General features: G+C 40.3%; 1 protein-coding gene across 1 annotated transcript in view; it reads right to left on the reverse strand.

Moving 5' to 3' along the window:
* THOC1 (THO complex 1) overlaps positions 1 to 8,957 on the reverse strand; it is a 52,959-nt gene extending 44,002 nt beyond the window's left edge. The window contains exons 1-7 of the mRNA XM_003262014.4: positions 8,870 to 8,957; positions 6,374 to 6,447; positions 6,220 to 6,280; positions 4,941 to 5,007; positions 1,099 to 1,217; positions 599 to 647; positions 97 to 192 (exon numbers count right to left, since the gene is read on the reverse strand). Coding sequence (XP_003262062.1) covers positions 97 to 192; positions 599 to 647; positions 1,099 to 1,217; positions 4,941 to 5,007; positions 6,220 to 6,280; positions 6,374 to 6,447; positions 8,870 to 8,923 — 520 coding nt within the window. The 5' untranslated portion in view covers positions 8,924 to 8,957. The remainder of the gene's footprint in view (positions 1 to 96; positions 193 to 598; positions 648 to 1,098; positions 1,218 to 4,940; positions 5,008 to 6,219; positions 6,281 to 6,373; positions 6,448 to 8,869) is intronic.
* Between the last annotated feature and the right edge of the window lie 10,837 nt (positions 8,958 to 19,794).

Genomic DNA, 19,794 nt, shown 5'->3' on the forward strand with positions numbered 1-19,794 from the left:
TAGAACCATTTTTCTCATTATCATGACAGATTTTAATCTATTAAAAACTGGAAAAGATTTTCCTGCAGAAAACTCATTTAATGCATAAAAGCTTACCTGATTTCTCAGACAGAGGGAAAAGCCTGGCCAAAAAGAGCTGAATCCGTCCACAGAAGACTGTATTCTGGGATTTAGACAATCTTCTTAGGAGATCTAACAATATATGAAAATGAACATTACACAGAAAAGATAATCCTATGTTTATTACAACCATACCTAAAAGTTTCTAAACCAGTTTGTCAAGAGTATTTTCCTAAAGCAGTAGTTCTTAAATTGGGGGCCGAAACCACTGCCACAAAAAAGTACTATAAATTAGGAACAAAACAAGTTCAACATGACATGAAAAAGACAAACTTTACTACGTTTCTAACTTTAAGCTTATGCCCACAACAAAAACAGTTTAAAGTGAATAATGAGTTCTAACAAATCAGACTGTTCGTTAAAAATGCAGATACCTAATCTATCTTTAAAATGTTATCACTGGTATTTAATTCAACCATGTGTTCTTCTGGGCACATTTACATTTTAAAAAGCAACCATTTTTCACTCAATTACTTACCATTGCACATACGTAGTAAGTAATTTTTCCCAGCAGAATAGAATGTATTCTGAAATTAAGATGGAAATTATCACTCTTCTTCAGAATTTGTTACACATTCTTCAATAAGTTGCCGGAAGTAAAATATTAAAGAACACTAACATGCACTGAGAATCTACTACGCCACTTTCACTTTTTTAAGCAAATAACATTTTCAATGAAATAAAAATATTTTCAGATATAAGATAACATGATACTAAGTAACTGTTTTAAACATGTGAAAGTGTGAATTTTCAAGTTAATTTTTATTACACAAATTAAATCAAATTTTGTATTTCAAGTTTTTCTCCACACATGGTTTTTATTTGGCTCTCCCGAGAGAGCAGTATATAATTTTTTCATAGGCACAAACTTGTTGGCAATCAGCAATACTACAAATAAATTTAAAAAAAAAATCTACTCTCAGAATTCTGGATCTATAGAAAGATAAAGTTAGCAGGAAAAGAAACTAAGGCACTTACTGATTTCCAAGTAGCAACATTTTTTTCCACAAAAGTGAATATTGTGTCACACTGATCCAAAGGAAGACAATCCAAAACATCTCCCAACAATACAAAAGGTGTAGATGCGGTACAAATACCTTCAAGTGGAGCACAAGCCAATTTAAAAGTTTAAAAAACTGTAGAGTAAAATAGCCTATGAAAAATAATTCTGAATATCTTAAAAGGTACACTTTGTTACTCATAATAAGGTTTTAAAAGGACAAGAAATGGAAGCAACCTAAAAGTCCCCAAACAGGACATACTTAAGTAATTTTTGATATGTGCACTCAGTAATGATGACAGTAATTCTTGACAAGATCTAGAGCATTTACTATATGTCAGGCACACTAAGTACTTTACATATGCTAATACATTTAATCCTTATAACCCTATGAGGTAGAACATATCATTATTTGCATTTTATAGAATGGGAAAACTGAGACACAGAAAGGTTAAATAACTTAACCAAGATCATAGAGCCAGTAAGTGGTAGAGCTGGGATACGAACCCAGGCAGTCTGGCTCCACAGTCTGTTTTCTTCACCACTAAGCTATTCAAAAGAATATAATGCAGCCAATTAAAAACGATGGTTATAACGACTATAATAACTTGGAAAAATGCTTATGATATGCTAAGTGAAAAAGGCAGGATTCAAAATTGTATGTACATATGGTTATGACATAAAAAAAATTCTTAAAAGACTATAGACGCTAAAAACCATTATACCAGATGAATGGTAGTTTTTAAAAGTAGAGGAATTAAGAGTACTGTTTTCCCTTCTTCTCATTTCCAAATGTTCTGTAATGTTGTTAAATTGTCTTTGTGATTTGAAAAGATTATCTTCAAAAAATAACAAGGTTTGATATTAACTATGATTTAACATTTAAAATAACAGTATTGTTTCAGGGGAAAGAATGGAAAAGTAGAAAGTTACTGTTTAAAGAACAACAAAATTAAGATTTTTCTTAAGAAAAGGTCTACTTAGTCTATCTAGACTACTTAGAATACTTTTACATCCCTACTCATTCTTCCTTCTATTTTAAGGCAATGAGTACTTACTAACACTCATAAGTGTTTAAGAAAAGTAGTTACTTAGGCATGGTATACGGAGGAAAAATATCTAGGGTGATCTAAGCCCAAAACAGTGCATTAATATACTATGTCCAGAAAAAAGGAAGAAATATTTCCAGCTATACTCTGCACTAGTAAGATCGTATCTGGAATGCGACGTGAGGGATATTGCCTAGAAGCAGTGGGTGAAATAAAACAGCACATTTCAACTCAATACAAGAGAACACACCAATAACCACATTTGTCTAACAGGACTCAAACAGTGAGCTCCACTAATGAGCATGATTCAGCAGAGGCTGAATGACCACCCATCAGGGATGTTACAGCAGGGAAGCAGTCTAGGCCAGAGATGAGACTGGACTAGGTGACCTCTAAAGTCCCTAACAATACTTAGATTCAATGATACTATATACCCTGCGCATCCAAGAGATTTGAGAAGCATATTCTCTGCCCTTAGTTGCAGTATAGCCTGGAATAAGTTAACTCACATTTAATAATTATAGAACTTTTTCTAGATTCTACTGCCAAAATTCTGAGTCAGTAGAACTAAGCAAGGTTTGGGAATCTCATCTAAAAACAGATTCACTGGTGGTTCTGATGAGCCAGCAAGTCTAGGAACCATTGGGTTATAATGTGATTTCCCCCAAGAGCTTTCACAACCTGTGTCCCAGCTTCCACACCAATCTCTCTCCTTACCCTTACCTGGGCCACAGACATCCCTCTCTAGTTCCCACTCCCCAGTTCCCAAACACCATGCCATGCTCATCCTTCCATGGTTTTGTTCACAATGTTGTTTTCTGCATACTCTTCCTCCTCTTTACCACATGGTAAATTTCAACTCCATCTTTCTAAGCATAGAGCAAATGTCAGCTCATCTAAATAACTCTGATATCCTGAAGCAGGCTACTTCATCAATGCTTTTGAAGCACACTCTACATAAATATACTGCAGCATTTAGCACATTCTAACTAGTCACCTTTGCATGTAGACTATGAGCTTTTTAAGGTTAGGCATTTTTGTATGCTTTAACCAGTAGCGTCTCAAACTGAATAGAAGCTCAATAAATATCGGCCAAATTGAATTTAACAAAATATATTTATGGATAATTTAAAAACATGTCACATAAGCAAGTATAGTCTGTCTCAAACAGAAAAATTCTCCCTAAAATAAAAATGCACTTATGCCTTTACAGTTTAAGCTCGTAAGTCCTTATCCTTCTCAAAAGTTCCAAGTATAGACTAGACTTTGTACAACTTCTTCATTAAAAACATCACCAGCTGTGCAAGAGTAATGTATAAAGGAAATCGATGAACTAAGGACACACTGTACACTGTTTGACAGAAACTAGACAAGGAATATTACATTGTGGAACTCACCTAACTATGCCTAATGAATGAATGATTAGGCAGCTTGTATAAAAGTTTAACAACGTGAATTTATGAACTTAAGTTCACAAAATAGTTTGCCCCTATACTTGGAGGTGTGTGCCAGTTTTTATAGAAGCATCAAAACAACACATAATGTGAATAATGCTTTACACATTAAAAAGGAGTTTTCACATATATTATTTGAATTAATCAAATGAGTATTTTAACCAAATTGGTTAAAGAAGAATGCTGATAAACTAATTTTTTATTTCTTCTTTCTGCAAATATTTAATGAGCTCCTATTATGTGTTAGGCACTGTGTACTATGTGCATTGTTTACCCAAAGTCTTTTAAAGCTATCGCACACAGCCATTTTAACAGGCCCCTGCCCAGTTTTCCTGCCAGCAGTCACTTCAAATGGAATCATTCATCTGCAGCTGCTCTTTTTTTTTTTTTTGAGATGGAGTCTTGCTCTGTTGCCCAGGCTGGAGTGCAGTGGCGCAAGCTCAGCTCACTACAAGCTCCGCCTCCTGGGTTCACACCATTCTCCTGCCTCGGCCTCCAGAGTAGCTGGGACTACAGGCGCCCACCACCGTGCCCGGCTAATTTTTTGTATTTTTAGTACAGACGGGGTTTCACCGTGTTAGCCAGGATGGTCTCGATCTCCTGACCTCGTGATCCGCCCGTCTCAGCCTCCCAAAGTGCCAGGATTACAGGCGTGAGACACGTGGCCGGCCCGCAGCTGCTCTTTAGTATGGCACCCAATGCCCTTTATAAATGGACCTAACCTGCTTCTTTCCTCATCATCCTCATTGTCCTCTCCTCCTTCTGCTCTACACAATTCTCTAGCTATTCCCTTCTTAGTATGTCTAACAAATTCTTCATACCCCACATTCTAGTTCTCATGTTCTTTTCTAAAACCTCTCCTGACTCCTTTAGACTGAAGTTTAGAGAGCCATGTTGGCTCTATTCCCTCTAACTACACTTCATTCCCACTTTGACCATAGTACTTACACCATAGTAAGGCATGCATACATCTGTTTCTTTCATTAGCTCCACATAAGCAGGGGAATATGTTTTATTCACCATTGAATCTCCAGGTCCTAGCTCAGTACCAGGCACATAGTAGATGCTCAATGAAAATTTACTGAATGAACAAAACAACTGGAGAACCAAGAAAGTGCCAAAATGTGCACTGCATAATAGAGATGAGAAATAAGAGTGAACTAATTCAATTGGGACTTCTTGGCAAAGTTGGGAGTCAGGCAGAACTTGAAGAATAAACAAAATCAGATAGGTGGAGAAGTATGGGGAGAAGACGTTTTAAATAAGCATGTCATGTCCAAGATTACTTTAAACAAAACAAAACAGAACCATACTTACCTTCAGTTACTCCCCCAATAGCAAGAGAAATAATAGCTAAAACGTTTTCACATGATGAATGATTTATCTACCAACAGAGGAGAAACAATTTAATTTAGGGGCAAGAGTTCAGACTAAACTCGATTAACAGTAAAAACATGTACTCTGATATTAAATTGACTATCAGAAATATGGAATACAATACTTCTTATAGAAAACAATATTTTCTAATATGAAGTTACAAAAATTTAACAGTAACCTATAGAATCAATAGTTGTAGAAGTATGTCAAGTAACAGGTAGGCAACTCACTCAAAATCCAATGGTCTCAGGAAAATGGTTATATTAGCAAGCTGAAGGCTATAAGCTAATCAAGGACAGAAGTGCTGAAGCCATAACTCAGCCAGTGGCACAGGGCAAAGGCAGGGCTAGGAGAATTAACTACTAATACACCCATGTGTCTGAGGGGTGGTTTTAATAGAAGGAAGGTAGTGCTTAGGTTCTATAAAATCATAATAACCGGCATTTACTGAGTGTTCATTAAGTGCTGTTTTACACACAACAACACTGAAAGAATGGTATTTCCCCTCTCACAAAAGAAACTGATGCACAGAAAAGGAAAATAATTTGCCCAATGCCTCACAATGGAAAAGTGACTAAGTCTGAAGAAAATGAAAGAATCATTTTTCAATCAGACTTGTCTGAGAGAAAGGGACATTGTATTATGGACAATAGAAGGGAATCTAGCTTTTGGGGACCCAACCTTTGCTTGACCAAGAAGAAACTGTTGAAACTTTTCCTTTCATTCAGGTGTCCCATTATTGGTAAATAAATTCAGATTTTTCATGGTTAGACTTCTCTACCGAAGCCGGAGAGCCCTCAGTTATTTAAGTTTACTGATGAGGAGGATGCCAGAGGAAAATAAGGGAATGGAATCCCAGCTCCTAAGCTAAATATTCTTGGACTAGACCTTTCATGCCACCACAGGATGTGTCACTGCTTATACAGGAAAGTGAGAGAGCCCACCTTCACCTCTAGTTCTTCCTAAGACCTCATGTCAACTTTTCTTATCTCACTTGGAGAGGGCTCTTGTCATTTATTAAACCAAACCTTGAAAATGTACCTGTGCTATCAAAATCGTTACAGAACTTGTATACTGCCATCAAGTCAACTTTTACAAAGCAGAAAGCTTACTCTAAAAAAAGATGTTTAAATATCCAGTCTAAGAAAAAAAGCAATTTTTAAATAACATGGTTTATTAATTTGTCAGCAAAATTTTAACAATGGAAAAACATACTTACAATTTCTTCTTCTAGAACACCTCTGAAAGCTTGGTCAAGGGTACATTTTTTTTCATTTTCACTATTAAAAACAAAAGACATCCTCATTTTTCTAACAGCTCAGGGTATGTATAAAGATTGAGGCAAGTATTTTTCATAGATATCAATGCCTTACCTGCCAGGTACCTGGCTGAAGGTACTTAACAATGGCTTGATGTTTTTGTTGTTCAAGGCCTCTCTGGTAGACTTCTAAAAAAAAATTAAAATGGCAAATAATTGTAAAGATTTTGCTTATTATTTACTGAAAAATATATCATTCATTGATAGTGTATCTTTCTAACTAAAAAAGACTTATACCTGGGAAAAATTACCTATCATTCTCTCAGTAATCCTTATTCCAGTGCTACTTAATGATATGGATCCTCATCACCTTACATCGGGCAAGAGCTTCCTTGCTGGACTTTTTCATTCTAGGTGATATTTCTGTCTCTTTAAATATCACATTCATGAGAGTATTGTGCTTAAAAAAAAAAAAAATCTCCAAATGGCTCCTTATTTGCACATTTTGGTTTTGAAGCTTCATAGCTCCCTTAAGGTCCTTGATAATGTTATCCCACTCAATTTACTCAAACTTAATTCCCAGTACTCCCTAACACATACTTTGCACTAAAGTCTAGCCATTTTTCATCACTTTCTATCAAACTCATTCTACTGTATTCACACATTCATGTTGCTCTTCCTACCTGCTCATCCAAATTCTATCCATTCTCCCACACCCATGTCAGGTCTCGCCTCCTGTAGGTATCTTGTTCAGTCCCTGACACGTAGCACTCAATAAAACCAGGCTGACAATCTGTAGATTGTTTTAAAGTAATCATAACTTAAAGACAAAAATATTGCAAAAGGCATTCATTCTATGAACACTCACATACACTTAGAAAGTCATCATATTACCTCACAGGAATTAGATCTATCCTAAATATTCCTTGCTCTGCCACTAACAGGCTGAGTAATTTGGGGCCTGTTCCTTTATCTCTTTGTGCTTCATTTTCGTCACCAGTTAAAGAAGAGGGCTGTTGTAGATTTTTACTACCAGCAGCAGCTATAGTGGCATCACCTAGGAAGCTGGTAGAAATGCAGAATCTCAGGCTCCCTTCCAGACTTACTGAACCAGAATCTGAATTTCACAAGAAGCTTGAGAAACATTGAACTAGATGATCTCCAATTTCATGGTCCTTTTCAGGGCTAGTATGATTTTTTTTTTTTTTTTTGGTTTTTTTTTTTTTGAGATGGAGTCTCCCTCTGTTGCCCAGGTGTTGTGCACTGGCATGATCTTGGCTCACTGCAACCTCCGCTGTCTGGGTTCAAGCGATTCTCCTGCCTCAGCCTCCCAAGTAGATGGGATTACAGTGCCCACCACCACGCCTGGCTAACTTTTGTATTTTTAGTAGAGACGGGGTTTCGCCATGTTGGCCAGGCTGGCCTTGAACTGTTGACCTCAGGTGATCCGCCCGCCTCGGCCTCCCAAAGTACTGGATTTACAGGCGTGAGCCATCGTGCCCGGCCGCTAACATGATCTTGGATAGTCCTAACAGTTACTCTTAGCAGGCTTTCAAAGCACCAGAGATTGCAGCAAAACACACACAAAGAAAACGATTATGATGACATACACAAAATATAATCCATTTTAAAAAAACCTCACACTATATATATATATATATATATATATATATATATATATAAAACCCTGCAAACAAGAAAACTCTTACTACAAAGGATGAATTTTTCTTTCACAGAATTTTCATCCTGGCATCCCTATAACTACCTAAACACAGCCGATTATCTGAAAAATGTTGGTGCAAATGCTAGAGACGACTAGATTCAGGCAACTTAAAAGTGTTCTTCATACTTACGTTGCTGTGACGAGCAACATAAAAAGAACAGAGTGTCTAAAGTCAGAAAAACCAGTGAAGTCACAACTTTTTGGGGGGTGTCAGCTTCTATCTCATGTACCAGGAATAACCAACTTAGCCTACTTCACAGTGTTACTCTAATAGTTAAATGAGAAAGTGCTCTGTCAAGTGTTTCCCAAATGCTCAAAACCACCCTTCCACATGGAGCAATAATAAAATAGCATCTGGTTACCCTTCCCAAGGTGATCTATCTGCCTTTTCCCGCTTAGGATCTCATCGATCGCTTAGGAGTGAGACACGGTGGGTTAAGGGGTGGTGAAGAGACGGCGGGAGCAAGCACTTGGCAGCTCAGAAGCCGGGGGCGGGAGCCAGGTCTTTGGACTGAAACCACTCCCACCCTCCCCCTTCAGCAGCTCCCCTTCCCCTTCTCGAGACACCTGCCCCACTAAACGAGCTGAGAGGATGGACCCGACCAGAAGTAGTCTGCAGGTGGGCACTCCAAGCGGGGAGCCGAGGCTCCCAGCACTGAGTCCGGGGACCCGCTGGCGGGTGGGCGGAGGCGGACAGCCCAGCCCACAAGGAAGAGGCGGGTAGTGCGTCTTTCCCTACCCCTCAACCTCCGACGGGGCCCGGAGCGGACGATGAGGCGGTCACACCTCTGTCTCACCTTACCCCAGGGCAAAATTCGAGTAATTTCAGGGAGAAGAGGGCAAAGCATAGCGCCGGGTCAGGCCTGCACCCTCGCGCCTACAGCTCACCGTAAACCGCGTCCGCGCTTCGGGCAAACTGAAGAGCGGCGGCGTCGGAGACATTTTCTCGGCTGCGCGTGCCCGCCACTGCGCTGCGGCGCCTGCCGATGACGTCAAGCTGGGAGCAACGAGACTGCAGTCTCTCTGAGTCCGGCTAGAGCGGCCTGTGAACACCGGTGGGGCGAGCTGGCAGTTGGGAGTTTTCCTGGCGACTCAGTTCGGGTGGGCGTTGGGCGCCTGAGTCAGCCAAACAGCCTAGTCGGGGTTCTTGGGTAGCCTTTGGGGTGAGGGGACTTGGGCGGCCTTGGTCTGTAAGCTCTGCGCTCCCGGGCGTGGAAGAGACTGGCCGCGCACCTGCGTTTCTGTGGTTTTCCTGGTTTGGGGAAAGCGGGTAAATGGCGGCTGGTTGCGGCTAACTGCGCCGCGCAAAAGGTAACCCAAGGCAGGTGGATTACCTGGGGAAACGGCTGGAGCAGTGGTCCTGGGCCGCCGGTCTGCGGTCATCCCGGGAGCTTAAGATTCGGAGTGGTGATAGGCTCCGGATGTATGAGCCCTGTGGCTCATGGGCACTGTTCTCTCTGCTCCGAAATAGAAATAATACCGGTCTCACAGAGCTGTTGAAAAGCTCGACTGAAATAATAACCGCAAGTGTGAATTGTAAAGCAGTGTAAGTAGTATTTATTATTAAAAGGTCTCTACTGAAAGAAAGAGACCTAGGAGGAATGCAGTGCCCGGCGCTGATTGGAAAACGGGTGGCGCTGCGTCCTGGGCCGAGGCTTCCCTAGCAAAAACCTTGTCTCCCTCGCCATTTCGTCCCTTGCCTCCCTTCCCAGGAGAGACGTGGCCAATAGAAGCCCAGTGGCAGTAACTCTAAGTTGGAGTTACACGGTGGAGAAGGAAGCACTGAACCAGACTCGGGTAACTTCCTCTTATTCCCTTACGCGAGTATCTTGTTCCTTTCTTCGAAGTCTGTAAATTTAAAATCCTAAGCCCCCCAGCAACTGAACAGACCCCCTTGGGGCCAAGGGGACACCAGAAAAATCTTAACAACTGAGTTCCCAGACATAACGGGATGGGAGGTCAGATGAACCTGGTTATACCCTCTCCCTTTTGTGATTTAGAGGAGCTAGCTGACTGGCCATAAAGTTAAAATAGAGGCCGGGCGCGGTGGCTTACGCCTGTAATCCCAGCACTTTGGGACGCCGAAGCAGGTGGGGCACCTGAGGTCAGGAGTGGATCACCTGAGGTCAGGAGTGGATCACCTGAGGTATGGCAAACATGGTGAAACCCTGTCTCTACTAAAAATACAAAAATCAGCCGGGCGTGGTGGCACGCACCTGTAATCCCAGCTACTCGGGAGGCTGAGGCAGGAGAATCGTTTGAACCCGGGAGGCGGAGGTTGCAGTGTGCAGAGATTGTGCCATTGCTCTCCAGCCTGGGCGACAAGAGTGAAACTCTGTTTCAAAAAAAAAAAAAAAACGGAGATGATAAGACTGACGGAATTGACTCCATGACAATAAGGTACCAAAGTATGAACATATGAACAGGACCTAAGCCCATGCCAGGCAAGGGTTAAAAGTCATGCATCCCTAAGCTTAAAGAATAAGCTATGTTCTCATTATGCTTCAGGGTTTTTCTTTAGCAGCTAAACAAGCGCTGGCCTCACAGTATTAAAAGAATTTGCAGTTCATCGACCACCAGACATTAACAACCCTCTCCCACCAGCCGTAACTACAGCTTTTACTGATTTCACTTACTTTCTCCTGATAAGAAGGTCACTGACCATGGACTGGTTCTAGCCAGTTTATAGTGATTGCATGCTTACGTAACTTCCTGTCCTGAAAAGATGTTTTGATGTATAGGACCTAACTGTAATAACATTTAAATGTTAAGTCTCCACCCCAAAGTGAACATGGGTTGTCTGTTAAACATGCATATTTGTTTAATATGCATGTGTCAAGACCACCTTCATGAATATTCATAGCTGCTGCTCTAACTTGTTGAATATGTATGTTTAGCCAACCTGTTAAGCATATTTCCTACTCCAACTCCTCCTCTGAGGTGTCTGTATCTGGTCTTGGCTGGAGGCAGGCTTCCCAGCCTGCAGAATGGCCACCTTGCAGGCTGTAACTCCTTATAAGAAACAAAGTCTCTCCTTTTCTAAATCTATAGATCTTATGATTTTTTAGTTAACATACGCAATAAGAATACAGGAAGCTAAGGAAAAGATAACTGCAGAATCTTACTCCTAAGCGGGAATTGTGAACAATAATGACTACCTGAAACGTTACAGGCTTTTTAAGAATCAGCAAGATCATTCAGGTTTGGTTTTATACATTAAATTTACAAATTGGCAAAATAAAAATGATTTAATTCAGAATTATACTTTGTTTATCTGATAGTAATTGTTGTAATAGGATTATCATATTACAGATGGCTATTAACCATCTGGAACACAACTAAGAGCTCAGAGGCAAGTACATTTTTTTCTTAAGAGACAGGGTCTCATTCTGTCATCCAGACTGGAGTGTAGTGGTTTGATCATAGCTGACTGTATCCCCAAACTCCTGGGCTCAAATGATCCTCCTGTCTCCATTTCCCAAGTAGCTGGGACTAGAGGCATGTGCCACCACGCTCAGCTAATTTTTTTATTTTTGTAAGAGAGGGTTTTGCTATGTTGCCTAGGCTGGTCTTGAACTCCTGAGCTCAAGTAGTCCTGCCTCGGCCTCCCAAAGTGCTGGGATTACAGGCGTGAGCCACTGTGCCTGGCCTGGCACTTTTCTTATATTACTTCTAGTCCTTACAACAATTTTTTACTTAGTTATATATTAATGAGGATACAGCCTCATTGGCCGTAGGTCACATGGCTAGAGAAAGCTAAGTTTGGGATTTGAGCCTAGCTGTCATCCCAAAGCCTGTATTTTTCTTAAGTCTTAACTCTTGATTCTTTACCATGGGCGTATTCAATGTTTCAGAAATTATTTCCTTACAATTGGATAAGGGCGAGGACCATAGTGTCATTAATAACAAAACATAGGCCCGGCACGGTGGCTCACGCCTGTAATCCTACTACTTTGGGAGGCCGAGCCAGCTGGATCACCTGAGGTCAGGAGTTTGAGACCAGCCTGGCCAACATGGTGAAACCCTATCTCTACTAAAAATAGAAAAATCAGCCAGGCATGGTGGCAGGCACCTGTAATCCCAGCTACTTGGGAGGCTGAGTCAGGAGAATCGCCTGAACCTGGGAGGTGGAGGTTTCAGCGGGCTGAGATCCTGCCATTGCACTCCAGCCTGGGCAACAAGAGCAAAACTCCCATCTCAAAGAAAAAAAAAAAAATAAGAGTTTTTTGTTTTTGTTTTTTTTTTTGTTTGTTTGTTTTTAAGTGGGTAATAACATCCAGAGCGCAGACATCCAGGAACATGTAACCTTTTCACTTATATTTACTGAGCATCTGTTTTTCCTCTTATGCTAGCTGGTGAAGTGAGATGGACGAAGGACTGCCTCTGTTAGGAAATAACTTGCATGGGAGAATCTAGGATGGATGGTTTAGATCCGTTCTAGGCATTCACATCTTCATTCCTCTTTTTTTTCCTTAGTGTGGACTTACTTGAGTTCAGTTTACCGTTGGAATGGTAAGATCTGGGAGGAAAGGACTAAGGAGGCAGTTTAAACTGCTTTTCTGCTAGTTCTTATCCTGACTATTGTCCAGGCAGAAGGAAACTTTTTGCTCCATGCTTACTGGTCGGCCACATTAGGATGTTGGATTGCAGGTTTGCCTGGTTCAGCATTTGGGCCCCAGCCATCTCTCCCTTTCTCTCATTTGTAGTTTAAGTGGATTGAAATAATTATATTTATTTAAAGGGAACTGATGTTTGAGTGGCAAAGTTGGATAAAAAGAATGAGACTCCTGCATTGTGAAAGGAATGGAACTGAGAAGAATAAAAATGAAAAAAATGACCGGGCACAGTGACTCACACCTGTAATCCCAGCACTTTGGGAGGCCAAGGTGGGTGGATCACTTGAGGCCAGGAGTTTGAGACCAGCCTGACCAACATGGTGAAAACCCATCTCTACTAAAAATACAAAAAATTAGCTGGGTGTGGTGGCTGTGCCTATAATCCTAGCTACCCAGAAAGCTGAGGCAGGAGAATCGCTGGAACGTGGGAGGTGGAGGTTTCAGTGAGCAGAAATCGTGCCACTGCACTCTAGCCTGGGTGACAGAGTATGACTCTATCTCAAAAAAAAAAAAAAAAGGAAAAGGACGGCCCTTTATATTCTAGAGCTTAAATTTTCTTGGAAAAACAGTAATTTTCATGAAAGCTATGTAGGGAGGCTGTATTTTTATAGCATAGTGGCAATTTTCAAGCATTTTATATTGTTGATATTGTACTATTTGTTCAATATATTGAGTGCTTACTATCTGCCAGGCAAAGGTATAATATTATTGAAATATATATGTAGCACTATTTTATTATATTGCAGGTACTGTATATATCATCTAGCATATATTGTAAAATCCTGTTTGGTGGGCTCAGTTGGACCACATAATGAGCGTAATTCAAAGTGAGAGATGGAATAGTGGGTCACTTTTTGCCCGGGCATGCCCAGCTTCCCTGCAGGGTTAGGCAAGGGATTTGCCTGAAATTATACCATTGTTTGGCTTGTTCCCCTTTCCTGTCCTGCTTTTCTCTCTCCCTGAGAATATTATCTTAACAAATCATTTGCTTGTGAATTATCACCTCAGGATTTGCTTCTGAAGATCCTGATTGTGTTCGTTTGGGTCTACATAGAAGCAGACACAGATACATTACACCATACATTGGATGTGCAAGAGATTTACTATGGAGAGAGCAAGAGCAGGGAGGGAGAACTTGCAGACAGCAGCGCAGGTCTGACACTCACAGGAGGAGAAAAGGAAGGAATGTGGATTGGGTAAGAAGTTTCTGGGTTCAGTGCAATTCCAAGAAAGGGTTGGCTTTGCGGAGAGTCCTGCAGTTTGTCAGAATGGGCCTGTACTAGTACCTTTGCCATCCTCATTCATTGACTGGGACCCTCAGAAAGCATGGCCTTGGTGCAAATGTGGTGGTTGATCCAGAGGGTCTGAGCTGTCAGTCAACTGTGGTCCCCACAGCTGAAGATCTGAGGAGAGCATTATCATGGCCACCACACTGCCCTAAGATACTAATAATGTAGTAATTTTTTATTTGTATTCAGAAAATAATTTCTTTGTTTATTCTCAACAAATATATGTGAACCTAGCACTGTGAACAAAGAAGAGTTACTACCCTAATAGGGCCTTTATTCTGTGTGGGAGCAGGGTTATTTATTTATTTTTGAGATGGAGTCTCGCTCTGTCGCCTAGGCAGTGCAGTGGTATGATCTTGGCTCACTGCAACCTTGGCCTCCTGGGTTCAAGTGATTCTCGTGCCTCAGCCTCCTGAATAGCTGGGACTACAGGCACACAGCACCATGCCCAGCTAATTTTTCTATTTTTAGTAGAGATGGGGTTTCGCCATGTTGGCCAGGCTGGTCTCAAACTCCTGGCCTCAAGTGATCCACCCACCTCAGCCTCTCAAAGTGCTGGGATTACAGGTATAAGCCACTGTGCCTGGCCAGGGTTTTTTAAATAAATAAAAATATAAAAGAATTTTACTATGTGGTAAATGGTAGCATCTACTGAGTGTTGTTGTGTGCTTCAATTCTAAGTGCTATTCATTTAATCTTCTTTTCAACCTTATGAGGTAGGTATCCTTTATTCCCATTTTACAGATGTTAAAACCGAGGCGAAGTGCTTAAGTAACCTAGCCCCAACAACACTCAAAGTCAAAGAAATGAGAGACTGAAGTGGAGAATACTTGGGTAGTATTTAACTTTAAATAGGGTTGTTAGGAAAGGCCTCTGTGAGGAAGTGATATTTAAGCAAAAACAAAGATGTGAAGGAATTAGTTGTATAATCATTTTATGGGAAGGGGATTTGGCAAGGGAAGGCAAGGATGAGCGCTCCAGGTTGAAGGAGCAGCATGTGCAATGGCCCGTGTTAGGAAGGAGGTCCGTCTATCTGGGAACTGACAGGAGGCCCGTGTGACTGGAGGACAGTTAGCAAAATGTGCGGATTGAAGTTGGCGGCAGGGCCACGTGGGTCAGGACTTCGCAACTCTGGAAGTTCACTCTGCACACGGTAGCCATCTGGAATCTAATTGAACACAGAAAAGTTTTTGAAAAGTTCTTAATTTTTTTGCATGAACAGTGGAGGATCATTTGCTTTCATTGGTCTCTTTGCTTCCACTCTGTGGAGCGTGATTTCCCTCACAGGACTGGTGCTTTTTCATTAAATGTTGATGATCATAAAGGAAGGCTAAGATTGTTGAGTCCTCATAGCAGGGACTGGAGGACTGCTCAGCACATTTCTTACTCCTCCCTTGCTCTTCACCCCTACCCCCTGCCCCCACAACCCTGCTCCATTCTTGTGACAGAACAGGTGTGGGCGTGTTCATTGGCTTCCAACCCCCTTCATGCACGGCTGACACATGGGATGTTGCTGTCATATACGTGTAACTGAATGGAGGATTCCCTCAGGTGTTCTAGGCAATGGCACAATATTAGAGACGCCCTGGGGCAGAAAAAAATTGATGCAGCTGAAGTGAAGTGCTGTCAATTTCACCTGTGTGGAGCTCGTTGCCATAGCAGTGGTTACAGTAAAACTGGGTCCAGAGGATGTGAACCAGGGCCAAGAGACGTACAATATAAGGCAGAAAAATGTGCTGAATTTTTATCATACTCATACATAAGGAAAGCCAAAATAAACTGCTTTATTGGATCTTGGCTAATTAAAAAAATAGAGGTTTAAGGATATAGTTTTTAAGAACATACAAGGAAATCATCAGTAGAATCCAAAATAATATGTACACCCCAAGGTCACTGGAGAAAATGAAAAAAAAAAAAAAAGTAGCTCATGTAACAAGAGTTAGAACAAAAAGCAAACTACAAAATAAATCTCTTTGTGTGTGTGTGTGTGTGTGTGTGAGAGAGAGAGAAAGAGAATGTGAAAATATGTGTAAGTACTGTACATATATGCATGTATATATTTTGTAAATTAGAATGGTAGAAACAAAAGCAGACATAGAGCAAAGGTCAATCTAGGCTGACGTTCACACAATTTGGGAAGGGGGGTCTTTAAGAAGAATAATTCAAAATTACAAATACAAAATGAAAGTGAATATTGATTTGGAATGACAATAGAAATGGTGATACATTATGGATGTCACAAATGTTATAAAATCCAGAATAACATTGACTGCCTGATATCTCTCTGTAGTACTTTCTCCCAACATTTTGTGTTTTTTGAGAGATGGGGCCTCACCACGTTGCCCAGGCTGTTCTCAAACTTCTGGGCCAAGTGATCCTCCCACCTTGGACTCTCAAAATGCTGAGATTACAGGCATGAGCCACTGCACTTGGCCTCCCCCAACATTTTAGGCTGCATATTCTTTGATCACCTCATTATATGGCAATGATTACATAATAGTTTAATTTAAAAGAACCAGAAAGATAATTTAGTATAGTGGAATTTTTTTTTTTTTTTTATCGATAGTGTAGAAACTGAAAAAAGTTTCACAACTCACTATTGGGTGTTCCCTATCTGTGACTCCCTCTGCTAGTTCTTGCTCCAGTGACATTTCTTGCTCTGAGAACTCCAGCTCTTTGATATTGCTTGGTCTGTCACATGACAGTTACAGCCAGAGCTGGCCTGGCCAGCCATGTCCTCCTGTCTTCGGTTCCCCTTCCTTCCACTGCCGCCAGCAAGCCAGTCTTCGGTGGGGAGAGGCAGCCTTGAAACTTGAGTGTTGAGCCCTGTGTGGGGAGCAGAGCAACATTTAAAAAATATCTTTGTCTTTGGTGTCTGGATGCTCAGTGGGGTCCACCAGGGAGAAGTTGTCAATGAGGGCCAAGAAGATACAGTAGTGCAGGCAAGTCTCTAGATAAAACAGAATACTAAAAAATACTTGATTAACCAAAAGATGTCAGGAAAGGAGGAACAAGATAAGATGGGACAAATAGAAAACAAATAGCATGCTGACAGACTTAAACCTATCCGTTATTAGTAATTGCATTAGAAGTAAATGGTAGAATAATAAAATTGGTGGAATAAAAAATAAATGCAATATGGAATCCTGAATAGGATTCTGGAACAGAAAAAGGACATTAATGAAAAAACTGGTGACACCCAAATAAAGTCTGGAATTTATTTGATTGTAATGTGCTAGTTTTGGTTTTTCAGTGTTGATGAAAGTACTATGGTTATATAAGATATTAACATTTGTAGAGAATGGGTGAGGGGTATTCAGGACCTCTGTAGTATTTTTGCATCTTTTCTGTACCTACAATGTTATTCCACAATAAAATGTTTATTAAAATGTACATAGACTAAATATCAAATAAAAATCATATACTGTCAGTCTGGATTAAGAAAACAAGCCTCTGGCCAGGTATGCCTGTAATCCTAGAACTTTGGGAGGCTGAGGCAAGAGGATCGCTTGAGATCAGCCTGGTTTAACGATAAAAATTAGCCAGGCGTGGTGTGCCCCTGCAGTTCTAGCCAATTGGGAAGCTGAGGTGAGAGGATTGCTTGGGCCCAGGAGTTCGAGGCTGCAGTGAGCTACAATCGTGTCATTGCACACCAGCCTGGGTGACAGAGGAAGACCCTGACTCAAAAAATAAAGAAAAAAGAGAAAACAAGATTCAACTATATACTGTTCCAAAGAATACACTTTAAGAACAGGCTTAAAGTAAAAGAATGGAAAAATAAGTAAACACTAATCATGAGAAATACAGTATTACTATATTGAGGAAAAAGCCTTCTAGACAAAGAGTATTATTAGAAGTAAAAAGCTAATCTCTTAAACAATAATCTAATCAGGAAAACATAACAGTCCTAAACATGGATCTATTTAAAAACAAAACTTCATATGAAGCAAAAATTGGCAGAACTGAAAGGATAGAGAAATCTATAATTATAGTTGGAGATCTTAATACATTTCTCTCAGTATTTGACAGAACATATATAAAAAATACAATATTTGAACACTTTTCAAACTTGACATAATTGATATTTCTAAAACAGTACACCCAACAAATGCAGAATGAATTTTTCAGGTACACATGGATCATTCACCAAAATAGACCATATGCTTGGTCATAATGTGAGTCTCAAAACAACCAAAGGATTAAAATGATACAGAATTTGTTCTCTTACCATAATGGAATTTAGAAATGAAAAACAAAGGATATCTAGAAAAATCAACTATTTGGGAATTAAGCAACAAAATCCTGAAAGAGAATAGGTCAAAGAAGAAATCACCAGGGAATTTAGAAAATATTGTATACTGATGGTAATGATAATGATAACTTACCAATATGACTGGGTGCAGTGGCTCACGCCTGTAATCCTAGCGCTTTGGGAAACTGAGGCAAGCAGATCACTTGGGCCTGGGAGTTCGAGACCAGCCTGGGCCACACAGCGAAATCCCGTCTCTACCAAAAATACAAAAATTAGCTGGGCGTGATGGCATGAGCCTGTAATCTCAGCTACCTGGAAGGCTGAGGTGGGAGGATGATTTTATTCTGGGAGTTGAAGGTTGCAGTGAGCCAAGATCATGCCATTGCACTCCAGCCTGGGTACAGAGCCAGACCCTGTCTCAAAAAATCAAAAACCAAACAAATCCAGAAACTTACTAGTATTTGTGGATGCAGCTAGAGCAATGATTGAGCAAAATCTGTAGCTTTACCTTATTTTATTTTGTAGTATAATTTGTATACCTTGGGTGCATATATTAGAAGAAAGGTTAAAATCAATTTAGTAAATGTCCATCTCAAGAAGTGAGCAAAAGAAGAGCAAATGAAACCCTAAGAAAGTAGACAAGTAAATAATAAATATAAGGGCAACAGAATAGAAAACAAATAATAGACAAAATGAACAAAACCAAAAGTTGGTTTTTTGAAAAGATTAATAAATTAACCTTTAGCAATATAATCAGGAATAAAATAGAGGAGCAAAATTATCAATATCAGAAATGAAAAAGGGACATTGTTACAGATCCTACAGGCATTAAAAATATAATATGATGTGCCAGGAATGGTGGCTCACACCTGTAATCCCAGTACTTTGAGAGGCTAAGGCAAGAGGATCACTTGAGCTCAGGAGTTTGAGACCATCCTGGGCAACACAGGGAGGCCCTATCTCTACAAAAAATTAATTTAAAAAATTAGCCAGGCATGGTGGCACACACCTGTTGTCCCAGCTACTTGGGAAGTTGAGTCGAGAGGATTGCTTAAGCCCAGGAGTTTGAGGCTGCAGGGAGCTACAATAGTGCCACTGCACTCCAGCCTGGGTGACAGAGCAAGACCCTTTCTCAATAATAATAATAATAATAGGTTAGTATGAAAAACTTTAGGCCCTTAAATTGGAAAATTTAGAAGACAAAATTTTTATAAAACACAAGTTACTAAAACTGACAAAGAAGAAATAGAAAATATGAATAGTCCTATATCTGTTAAAGAAATGCAATTGGTAATTAAAAGCTTTCCCCAGAGCAAACTTTAGGTGTAGATGGCTGCATTGGTAAATTCTACCATACATTTAAGGAAGAAATGATACCAATCTTACACAAACTCTTTAGAGAATAAACAGTGAGAAACCATCTACCAACTTGTTTTGTGAACCTAGCATAATTCTGATAACCTTACAAGTACATTACAAGAAAATAAAATTACAGATAAATATCCTTTATGAACTTAGGTATAAAAGTCCCAAAAGAAAAAAGGAAATCCTGGCTGGGCACGGTGGCTCATGCCTGTAATCCCAGCATTTTGGGAAGCTGAGGTGGGCGGATCACTTGAGGTCAGGAGTTTGAGACCAGCCTGGCCAACGTGGTGA

The sequence above is a fragment of the Nomascus leucogenys genome, chromosome 4, assembly GCF_006542625.1.
Source record: "Nomascus leucogenys isolate Asia chromosome 4, Asia_NLE_v1, whole genome shotgun sequence".
In the NCBI taxonomy this organism is placed as follows: Eukaryota; Metazoa; Chordata; class Mammalia; order Primates; family Hylobatidae; genus Nomascus; species Nomascus leucogenys.